This window comes from Mesoplodon mirus, assembly GCF_964341445.2.
Source record: "Mesoplodon mirus genome assembly, chromosome: 14".
Taxonomy (NCBI): Eukaryota; Metazoa; Chordata; class Mammalia; order Artiodactyla; family Ziphiidae; genus Mesoplodon; species Mesoplodon mirus.
The window spans coordinates 66,460,897-66,473,082 of record NC_138990.1 but is presented as its reverse complement, the minus strand read 5'-3'; the positions used below and the strand labels follow the sequence as shown (position 1 = coordinate 66,473,082).

Below are 12,186 nucleotides of genomic sequence, written 5' to 3'. Positions count from 1 at the left end.
CAATACAGCTATGACAGATGGGATGTGGGGAGGTTATGGAAGAATCAGTATGTAATTAATAATAATGATAATAATTCCATAATCATTATATTACTGATCCTTATTTTTAAAAAATCTGAAGGTGTGGCATGACAGCATGACTATAGCCATTGTACTGAAGTAAGCTCAGACTCAGCTACATCTACTTGCCCATGGTCACGTAGCACCAACCATTAAGTGGGGGAACTGAACTCAGGGTTCCTAATTCCAAACTAAGGGTTCTATCCATAGGAAAACACTAGTCATTATTGATTTATCCTTTCATACATTCATTAGAGAAATATACATGCTCCCAAATTAATTCATATAAACATATAGTAAGTAATATCAGCTTTCTCTTCAAATGTTTTATTATTCTAAGAATTTCATTTATATGGAAAAGTACCTTAAATTTGGGAGAAAAAAAATTCATTACATTCTTTTAACATCCCAGCATATATTGGACCAAAAAGTCTATTGAAGGTTCTCTTCCGGACTAAGGAAGAAAAGTGATCAGAATAGAAAGTTTATTTCTGATAGAGTGTGAACAGAACACCTTCCATGTTGCTTTGTTTTTCTTAAATTTTAAGTCCTTACAGTATAAGAGGAAAAGTAGATCTAGAAGCTCGGGGAGACAGAGGTTGCTATGGAAAGTTCCTTGTAAAAGCAGCAGCCTGCTTTTTCAGAAACCTTTAAAGACACTTTAACTCTAGCATGTTGTGTGATTTTGACAGCAGGAAAGCAGTAGAGTTTGGCACAGAGTTGAGCCTCAGTAAATGTTTATTGAGTGAATCAATGAAACAGTGGCTCAATGAATCAAGAATGTTATATGGACATAAAATTTTAGAATTGAAAGAAACACTGGAGATCACTTAGTCCAACTATGTCACTTTGCCAGGGAAGAAAATATGGCCCAGTGAGGCTAAGTGGAGTGGCCAAGGGCAGAGAGCTGAAAAGTGGCTGAGTGGAAACCAGCCCTTAACTCTCCTGATCCTTAGTGCGATGCTTTTTTCCCTTAGAGAATGAAAAATAAAAACAACACAAAAACCTCATGAAATCATTTTGCAAGTCATCAAGGTATAAACCTCTTCAAAAGGGTAAACCATCAATAAAGAGACATATTTTTCCTTCCTTTATGCTATTTGTAATACCTCCATCTCTTTCTTACTCCATGAACCTGAATTAACCAAAAATTTCCTAGAATTAGGGTGCTGGGCATAATGATATTCTGGTTATTAAAAGATTAGGTAAAAAGCTGATTTTTTAAAACTGCTGGACAGTCCTTTAAAATATGGTAGTTAGTTTAATAATAACAATAATAATAACCAACAGTTGATTGCCCACCATATGCCAGGTATTTTTTTATGTTCACAGCAGCATGCTGAGGATACATTTTTCTCATAGAATTGTTAACTAAAGGCCCCTGAAACAGAATTTAAGTAACTTCCACTACAAAGAAAATCTCTAAAAACAGGCCAGTTATCTTCCTTAGCACTTACTAGAAGACAGCAAGACTGATCTTTTGACCCCTCCTGATTCCTCCCTACCTGCCACCTTCCTTATCTACCTAAGCACTGGAGATGGGTGAGTGGGGCAGAAGAGTCAGTAGGTCATAGACCCCATGAAAATGTATTGTCCAAGGAGAAATGTGCTTCCTTTACCCAAGGTAATCGGGAGAACAGACTACTATAGAAGCGTGTGCAGTGCCTGTGTATGCCTGCAAAAGAGGAATGTCTGCATTCTGCATTCCTTACATATGACAGTGTCTGCATCAAATGTGCTGACCTGCCTCGTGCCTTTCTGAGGAGAGAAGGGACTGGTACAGTGGACAGAGACCAAGGAGTATAACCTATACTCTCAACATCTGGTATAGCCAGGATGCCTAAGATTCTATGGGTCATGCAGACACTCCACTTTAGTCTGGGGCTTGAGCCATCTGACCAGTATCACTCACAAGAAGGCCACTTGCTGGGCTGCTGGGCCAGGGGATCACAGTAGCCAGATGCAGTGTGTTGGAACCAGAGGATGAAGCAGGTTGTGCCAGATGGATCTCTCTATCTCCACCACCCCACCCCTTAAATTATGTTTGGAAAATGCAGTGGGGAGGCCCTACAGAGCACTTAGGAATCTACCATTTGGAAGGCATCAGAGGTCAGTGAGGGTGAACCAAAGAAGCAAGTACAGCCAACAGAAAGAGACTATAAGCATGGCCACTGTCCTATTCTCTTCCTGTCATTGACTCCATCCCAATAAAATGGAAGGACCAGGTTTTAAGGCAAGTGGTAAGATGTCTGTGGTCATACCACATCCTCCCCTCCTTCCTCAACTCAGACTATGAATTGAAGGCTGAAATTTACATCAAATCTTAGGTGAGAGTTATAAATTAGCCTGAGTTTTTAATAACCAAAAGCCCCCAAATTTAATAATTCTGCCCAAGATGTTGTGAAGAGATGGGGACAGGAAGTGACAGTGCATGCATGTTTACAATCAGTGACTGAAGAAATATAATGAATACATAAATACTCTTTCATGTTTATATGCCATGAATATATCCCATGGATTTTGACTCTAATAAACTTATTGCACATACCTTTTATTACTTAATCCTCACAACCAACCTGTTATATAGTTCCTAGTGTTATTGCCTCCATTCGCTGATGAGAAAACAAAATTTTTAAGACAACTGATTATTTATTTAAGTACTCACAATATGAGAATGGGGTTGAAACCTGAAGCAGGTTGAGCCAGATGAATCTCTCTATCTCCACCACTCCCACCCCTTAAATTATGTTTGGAAAATGCAGTGAGGAGGACCTACAGAGCACTTAGGACTCTACCATTTGGAAGGCATCAGAGGTCAGTGAGGGTGAACCAAAGAAGCAGGTACAACCAACAGAAAGAGACTATAAGCATGGCCACTGTCCTGTTCTCTTCCTGTCACTGACTCCATCCCAATAAAATGGAAGGGCCAAGTGTATATGACTCTATAGCCCTCATTCCTATGGTCTATCACTTTATAACTCATTGCTAGCACTTTCATGCATATCCAGAATCCAAACTCCACACAGAAGCCAGACTTAACTTTTAAAAATGTAAATCAGAACTTGTCACTCTCCAGCCTCAATACTCCAATGGCTTTCCATTGTACATGGAATAAAAGACGCAGACGTAGAGAATGGACTTGAGGACACAGGGAGGGGGAATGGAAAGCTCGAACGAAGTGAGAGAGTGGCATGGACTTATATGTACATGGAATAAAAGAGAAAAGTTTGACCAAGATGATGCCTGAATGAATTATTAATCTCCCTCTCAACTCCAGTTTGAGGACTGCTAGGTGCTTTACATGTGTGACTTTTGGATTCAATATTCTTTGCCTTAAGATCAAAGACATACCATGGGTTTCCAGCATCCCTTCTCTTCCCCTAGTGCAAAGTGTGGTACTCTAAAATCCAAGTGTTCTTAGTTTATACTGATCTTAGTATAAATGAGGATTGTTTATAAATACAGGATATCTATAAATCTGCTATAAATATCATTGTCTTCCTATAATTATATATATAATAGTATATTTGCTATATACACATATATATAATTTATTTATTAGGTAATCATTGATTGACCCCAAAGGAATAATAAGTTCATATAGAGATTCTTTGCAAAGCCTAAATTCACCAAGCTATGTTTTTACTTTGATTGTGTCACTGGTATCCTCCAGGTTAAAAGATGCTAGAGTCTAGTTGTCATAGATTCAACTGTGGGAGTTGAGCTGGAGGTGGGCCCAGAAATTGCGATATTGCACACCTGGTGAATGTTTGTTTATGACTTTCCCTGTGTGTCATATCATCTGTGCAGAACTGAATGGTCATCAGCCCAGTTGGGCATGGAGTGGCCTGTTTGGTTCCCAGCACCTGCAGTTATTGAAAGAAATGCAAATCAGTTGCTCAATAGGATTGGAAAATTGTCATAGAGTGTTGGGCTGTGTCCTATTTTTTTTTTAATATGTTCAAGTTTAAGCTGCATTTAGTTTTTGGTTATGAATTAGAGGCTCATTTCCTGGCAATATATAGGAAATAAGGAAGAACATGAGGTTGGAATAAAGAGGGCAAGAGTTATACATATTTTGATTCTACTCCAATTTGTTATGTGACCACAGTTTTATCTGTTGAGGCCTCACTCTCTTCATCTAATAAATTAGAGCATTGTGCCAAATAATGACCTCACATATATCGTCATTAAGAGTGTGCCTATTTTTGGGGTTATCTGATGGATTCTTGGCAACTTATTTCTGGATTGGTTGCCTTGAGGTATATCTAAAGTGAAATAAAACCTTGAAGAATGAATATTTTATGAAGCTTGATTTCTTGCTGCAAACAATAGAAGTTAGCCTCAGAATTTCTGTAGGTTGAATCACATTTGGGAATTTTGGAATGATTTACAGCATTGCATCAGGTAGAAAATCCAAGGAAAGAGTGAACTACTCTCCCTTTAAAATAATGCTGTTTTTCCTTATAGTGATCAATTGATTGTTTTAATTTCTAAATTACAAAGGGTTTTGGCAAATAAAACTATGCTATTTTCTGTTACACTGAGGGACTGAGAATTTAACCTGATGTGATTTCAATAGGCAGACTTTCTTTTCCTGTTTTTCTAAACTTGTTTTACCTTTATAGTCAGAGAAAACCAGGCATGTTATTTAATTTTATAATGTAAACTTCTAGTGTGTACTTTTGTTTAGTCAAGGACATTTTCGGCACAATATTCTTGTATATTTGACTACTAGAGCAGTAAAACAAATGAAACAAGTCTCTTACTCAAACGTCGGTTTTTGTTCACTTGTTTTTTTTTTCACATGTTGATTTCAGTTTCTGCTTTGTGTTTAACACAGTCTTAGAATATATTTTAAGGTATAGTAAAACCTTATAAACCTGTGTGATTTGGGATTGTGTATATGAAATGCAAGATAATCAAGAACAGTAATGTAGGTCAGGTTCTTGGCTTAGGAAAATGGCCTGACATTCTTCATGTAAGTGAGAATAGTGGGACTTCTCTCTGCCTATAGACATCATTGTCCTTAGGAACTAGAGCCATTCCCTTGCAGATCCTTCACTTAGTAAAGAAGTTCAGTGAAGCTGAAAATTGTGGAAACATAGGGTCAAATTAACGAGACTTTATCCCAAGCATAGGCAATGGGAAGGGGCATTATCCTGAGAATCAATTTCTGTGTGAACTTGGGGAGCCATTTAACCTTTCTTTGTGTAATAGTCCTCTCTCTAAAGTAGAAGTCAGTAATTCTTGCTGTTGAAAAGGATCTGTTTGTTCATTCTTCCATCCAAAGACTGAATACCTTCTGCCATATGCAATTAAGTGTTTCAGTTATGTTTAAGTTCTTTTTTTGATGAGTAATTTGTTTTCTATCAGATTGAATGTTCCACCTTTGGATACCTCTCTTAGAAAGTCTTCATTATATTGAGAATATGTTTTGCCATACCTTTCATGCTTTGATTCTACTTACACCCCTGTTTCCATACAAAATGGAATTACTCTTCTAGGGGACACCCTTCCTGATGTTTCAAGATACTGTCATGTAGCCCCTAAATTTTTTCTTTAGAGGGTTTTTAACACTACCTTATATAATCTAGAAGCCTTTTATCATCTTAGCATATATCCAAACATACTCCAGCTTGTCTAAATAGGAGTGTGATAACAGGCATGAGCTGCCTAGCACTAAAGCACAAGACCGTCCCATCCCTCCTCTAAGAACTTTCATGAATGTAACCCGTGCTTACCTGGGCTCTTTTGAGTGTCTCTATCACACTGTTGATTCATGTTCTAAATCCTCTAAAGATTTGGCTTTGTTTGTTTTATCTGATGTGTCTGGGAAATCTTGTTTTCTATATACTCTTACTTGTTCAGTTGAGTAGTTTTAGACCTGAGAATAGAACTCAGGTTTATTCTCATTAAATTTAACTTTGTCAGAATCAGCTTATCCAGTCAGCATAACAAGAATTTGTACAATTTGGATTTTTTCATTGAAATTTCCTTCAGAAAATTAGATGAGCAAGAACTGTGTATTTTCATCTAAATTATTAGAGGGCTGAAAATTGAATAGGACTAATTCCAATGGCACTCTATTAGATCTCTTCCTCCAATTGTATTGCAAGAGAAAGCAAATTAATATAGAGTATTAGAAAAACGCTCCAAGCTTTTGAGCAGTTTATTTTTTAATTGTTTCTCTAATTCTATCATAGCATTTCTATGATGAATAATAGAGACTCCCTTTTGACAATGATCCATTAATCAGCACATTTGGATATGGTCCTTCAAACAATTATAATTATATCCATTGCAGCTTATATACTTTTTCTAAATCCCATGAGGTTGCTCTAGAGAGCAAATGGTATTAAAGGATATTAATATGCATTGAAAAGTTTTTAAATGCTACATAACTGGTATTATTACTATTGCTATTATTTTCATTTTTACTAGTAAAAGTAACATTAATGGGAATAATGTCTTGCTTGTATCACCCTATTAATCAGGAAGAAAAGACTTTATCAGGTGAACTTGTTTTGTTCTCAATCATACAGATTATTTAAACTAGTATTTAAATTATTTTTTGAAATATAGTATAAATACTAAGAAGTGCACGTATCATAAGTGTACAGCTATATGATTTTTTGCACTCTGATCACACCCATAGCCAACACCAGATCCAGAACAGAACATTGCTAGCACCCAAAAAGTCCTAACTAGTCCCTGCTTCATATCTACCAAAGGTAGCCATTACCTTGACTTACAACAGTAGAGATTAGTTTTGCTTGTTTAAAAATTTTTTATATAAATGGAATCATAAGTATGTTCTCTTTTATGTGTGGAATTTTTTTTACTCAGTGTTATTATTCTGAGATTTATCCATATTTTTGCACGTAGTTGTAGATTATATATTCTCATTGTTGTCTAATATTTCACTGTGTAACTATACCCCAATTTATTTATCCATTCTACTATTGATTGGCATTTCAGTGCTGTTCAGTTTGAGGTTATTGTGCAGAGTGCTGCTGTAAACATTCTAGTATGTTATTCTGATGATCTTTTTGTCCATTTTGTTGGATGTATCCTTACAAGTGGGGGTTACTGGGTCATAAGGTAGGCAGGTGTTTAGCTTTAAAAGATATTGCTATTTTCAAAAAGCAGTTCTCACCAGCAATACATGAGAGTTCTAGTTGCTCCACATCCTCACTAACACTTTGTGCATTTTGTCTTTTTCATTTTATTCATTGTAGTGGAATGTATTGATATTTTATTGTGGTTTAGTTTGCATTTCTCTGAATACTAATAAAGTTGAACATCTTTCCATATGGATATCCTTTTATCATGGATAAAAGTGTCTGTTCCTGTTGGTTTGGCTAGTTTTTTTTTTTTTTTCCCTGATTGATTTGTATAAGTTCTTTATGTATCCTGGATATAAGGATTTGTTGATATATATGTTGCTGTGAATCTAATTTCTTTTTTATGTTTATTGTTTTAGAACATTCTAGAAATGCACAAGATATTTGGGACTTACATTTTAAAATGGACATAGACCCATTCTTTAGGTGTTCAACAGGAAAGCATAAATAACTCTTCACCATGCTGTTTGGTATTTGCATATGACATAGCACAAAACAATGACAAAGACTGTATGGTAACAAATAATTGGAGGAATTATAGTCCTCTTGAAGAAAATAGAATGACTTATGTGTTCTCACATAGTACACATACTCTTTCTTGAAAAAAAAACATAGCAAAAAGATTTCCCCTGCTTAGATTCATGTCTCATTTATGGTCTTTTGAGGTAATGATATATTATACAGGGTGATTTTTTTCCAAAACTATGTGGTTGCATTTAATGCAAATTTAAATCATCTAAATTTGATATTAAACAATATAAAAGGAGGGATACATTTTCATTTTTAAGTAATAGGAATATGATGGTGTGAAATGTCATCAATTCTCATTTAACTTCACAGCTTTCCATCTAGTGAACTGCACACTCTATTTACTATTTTTTTCCTTTGGCTCTGCCACATTATCTGGCAAATAAATCCTTTGTCAAGATTTATTTTGAATAAATCATATTTGGAATGATGTGAAATCACTTAGATAAAATGCTACAGCCTCTTAACTAGATCAGACCTCTTCAAGCCCCCAAACTCTGTTATTTAGTATTTAAGGGTAGTCAGAGGCTGAATTCTAATCCTGCTTCTGTAGTTGGTGCACTTTCTGAATTTGACAGTCATTTAAACTCCATGGGCATCATTTTCTTAACAATGTAAATTAAAAGCTTGGGCTAGAAGAGGGTCTCTAAAACTCCCTTTGGCTCAGAGACCTGTTCTGAGTATTCCTTGGGGATGAAAAGTTTGCAAATATCATTTTCAGATAAGTGAATCTCAGTATATCTGATGTATGTATACAGATATGAACCAGAATTCACTTGGCTCCCTATCATCAAATGATCAGAACAGTGAGAAGAGAGAAATGAATTGAAGGGAATTGGGAGTTGTATTTTTATTGACTATGGTAACAATTTTCTAAAGACTGACACCTTTATAATATGTGACGTTCCCATGGGCTAGCATAAGGCCAAATAGTGCTTATTGCCATTGGTCGATTTTTCAGCTCATCAGCACTCTCATTAGCATTGGATAAGAATTACTATTTTTCTATAGCTTTTACAAAGCCTGGAGTTTTTCTATCTTTTCATATCAATTTTGTCAACTTCATGGCTATGAAATAGTTTCTGAATATAATTTGATTTTTCCCTTTCCCTGAAGACTCATAGAATTGAGCATCTTTTTATTTATTCATACAGCATATACCTGTTTTTCTATGAAATTACTATACATTTATTTTGCCCACTTTCCCATCGTTCATCTTTTTTTTTAAATCGAGTTATCAGAATGCTTTGCAAATCCTGTATTGTAGTCCTTTGTAGATTAATATGGTTTGAAAATATTTTCTACCAACCTAATTTAGATTCTTACTCTCTTTATGGTATTATTGATGAACCAGGTGTTCTTAATTTTAATGCAGTTGAATTTATCAATATTTTATTAGTGATTTTTGTGGCTATTTAATAAATCCTTCCATATTTCGGTATTGTAATTTCTTGTCTTACAAAAATTTTACAGACTTACTTACTAATTTATATCTTTAGTCCATGGAGAATTCATTTTTTGTAAACAAAATGATGTAAAGATCCAATTTCACTTTATTCATGTAGATAACCAGTTGTCCCAGCACCATTTATTGACTAATCTATACTTTGCTCACTTATTTGCAATGCCTGACTTGATATAAATCATTTTCATATATGCTTAAGATTATTTTTAGTTTAATTATTATCTTTATTCTCCCCCTTTTGTCTATCCTAATGCATTATCTTTATTATCATAATTTTCTAATAATTGTTCATTTTTACACAGGAAAGTTCCTTAATCTTCTTTCTCTGGTGTACCTTAGCTATTTTGGGCTCTTTGTTTTTCTCATAGAACTTGTAGAATCAGCTTTTCGTATTCATTTTTAAAAAATCATTGAGATTTTTACTGGAATTTCATTGAATCTATAGATCTGTTTGTATGTTTAAAATATTGATTTTCCCTGGTACGTATAACCCTGCAATCTTTCTGAAATATCTTAAACCCAACAGTTTTTTTTTTTAAAGGTAATTTTGATCTTTCAGTGTATACAATTATATTTGCTAATATGATGTGGTTTTTTTTCACTTATACTCTTGATAATGCTCATGTGTTTTTCTTGTCATCCTACATTATCTAGGACTTTAAGCACAGTATGTTGCTAGTGGGCATCTGTGTTCTGTTTCTGATCTTAAAGAGAGTATTCTAGATTTCACAATGAAGTATGACATATACTATTTGTTTTAGATCATTTATCACATTTATTACATTAGGCAGGCAAGGAGGAAGACATCTACCATTTCTAGTGCCCACCAACTTTGCCAGATGCCTGTACAGCATTATCTCATTATATAAAGACTGGTATCACTAACCATTTTTAGAAACTGAGATTTTAAAAGATGCATTATTGCCCCCAGTGCAGTTAACAATTGGCCAGCTAGGATCTAAATTCATAGTTGGGCCTGCTTTTTTTTTTTCCTAGTATATCAGAAATATTTAGTTATGCTGGCTCCCAATATCAAGGCACTTGCCATATTGAACTGACCAGGGAAACAAACACCTAAACTGTAAACTTTCAGAGACAAGGATTAGGTCAGTCTTGGTCATGCTGTTATCCCTAAAGACTAGCACTGGGCTTAACACTTGGGGGAATTTCAGCCAATATTTTGAGTGTTTGAATGGAAGGGACCCTCTAGTATGGATTAGGCTGTGCTTGGTGACTCTGCCTCAGAATGTGGTGGGTTTAGCCTGACCACTAGTCTTCACTAATAGTTTACTAGTAGACAGTGACTCTCCCTCAAGGATTCACTCTCTTGTGAAAGTTCTTAGGTGCTCACTGTCTTACTCAGTGCCATGCCTTGCTTACCTGTAGCTGCTTATGGTACTTTCTGTATCCAGAGAGTCAGGTCATTGGGCCTTGATGAGCTGAGACCTTGATTTGAGCTCTGATGCAAAGACATGAGTTATTAGATTATTGAATGACAATAGTCCTGAGGTAAAATCCTATTGCCAGGATAAAAGTGAGACCCCTGTTAGTATATGAACCCTCCAGTAGGCATAGTAGAGATGCTGTATTACCAGGGAAACAGGTTAAGATTTTCTAGTATCACTTATAATTCTATGTTTATAGTTTATCAGAAGCTGAGTCCAAACCATACTGTCTCATTTTTCTTGGTACGCCATCATTGCCTAGAAAGTTGAGGGAGCTTTTGGCTTCTACTCTTTTTTTTGGTTAAACTCGTTTAATTAGTGGGAAAAGACTGCTGTTTCCAAATAGCCACATTTCTGTTTGATCTAACATTTTGTGGGATCTACGTTGTTACTCCTAAATGTAGTAAAGACTGAGATATATAGAAGATGTTGAGACTTCATTTACATGCTGTTCCCCTGAGGATGTCCTGGATTTCCAGTCTCATAAAAGCCAGCCCTACCATCTGCTTGGTGAGATCAGGGAATGAACCAACGATCCAGCTAATGCCATTAAGCTTTCTATCACTGCCGCCTCCACCCAGGGAGAAAAAATGCCCTTGCTCTATAGGAAAACTATTTACTTCCAGACCAAATTCTATTATTTTTTCTTTGCTTTCCCCTCATCAGATCATCTGTTATGGTTTCTCAGTGGTGGAACTATTTGGCTCTTCACTGAGAAGATCTTTGAATATAAACGCCTCACTGAAAATTAAAATAACGCCTCAGTTGGATGGAGAGAATGTTGTAAACACATTGGAATCCATTGTTGCCAGCAGAGTAGAACCATCCAATATGTATTTATGGTACCTGACTCGTGCCCTCAAGATATCACAGAGCTACTTTCTCTGATCAGAGCTCTTGCAGTGATACTTAAAAATGCATTGAATTTTCACGAATGTCAGCTTTAGCTATTGCAGTTGATGGCCCAATAGCTGAGGTTTATTAAAAATATACTGCCACGTACAGTACTATTTAACTCTTTTTGACAGGGCTCTTGTCATGAATGTTAACTAGACAAAGAGTTAACTTGGGGGCTGATCAGTTATTGTTTCTGTGAAGATTTGCTAATTTACATAGTATGTTTCTTTACTTATGCATGTATGTATCTGTTTTCCTCTAGGAAAAGAAGAATACATTGCCACTTTCAAGGGATCTGAATACTTCTGCTACGACTTGTCTCAAAACCCCATTCAAAGCAGCAGCGATGAAATAACTCTGTCCTTTAAAACCCTTCAGAGGAATGGACTGATGCTTCACACTGGGAAATCAGCTGATTATGTCAATCTCGCCCTGAAAAATGGAGCTGTCTCTCTGGTCATTAATTTGGGATCAGGGGCCTTTGAAGCACTAGTGGAGCCCGTGAATGGAAAGTTTAATGATAATGCCTGGCATGATGTGAAAGTCACCAGGAATCTGCGTCAGGTAACAGCGCAGTGGATAAGAGAGTAACTGGCTTTGTTTCTCGCTACAGCTGTGTGTGTGGTACTTGAAAACCCTAACAACATGATACAGGGCTCCTCAG

General features: G+C 35.9%; 1 protein-coding gene across 33 annotated transcripts in view; it reads left to right on the top strand.

Annotated features, from left to right (window-relative positions):
• NRXN1 (neurexin 1) overlaps nt 1-12,186 on the top strand; it is a gene marked incomplete at both ends in the record, with an annotated part of 1,125,847 nt that overhangs the window by 421,906 nt on the left and 691,755 nt on the right. For all 33 annotated transcript variants that reach the window (XM_082643223.1, XM_082643222.1, XM_082643212.1 and 30 more), the window contains one exon: nt 11,785-12,086. In XM_082643223.1, the coding sequence (XP_082499349.1) occupies nt 11,785-12,086 (302 nt within the window). The remainder of the gene's footprint in view (nt 1-11,784; nt 12,087-12,186) is intronic.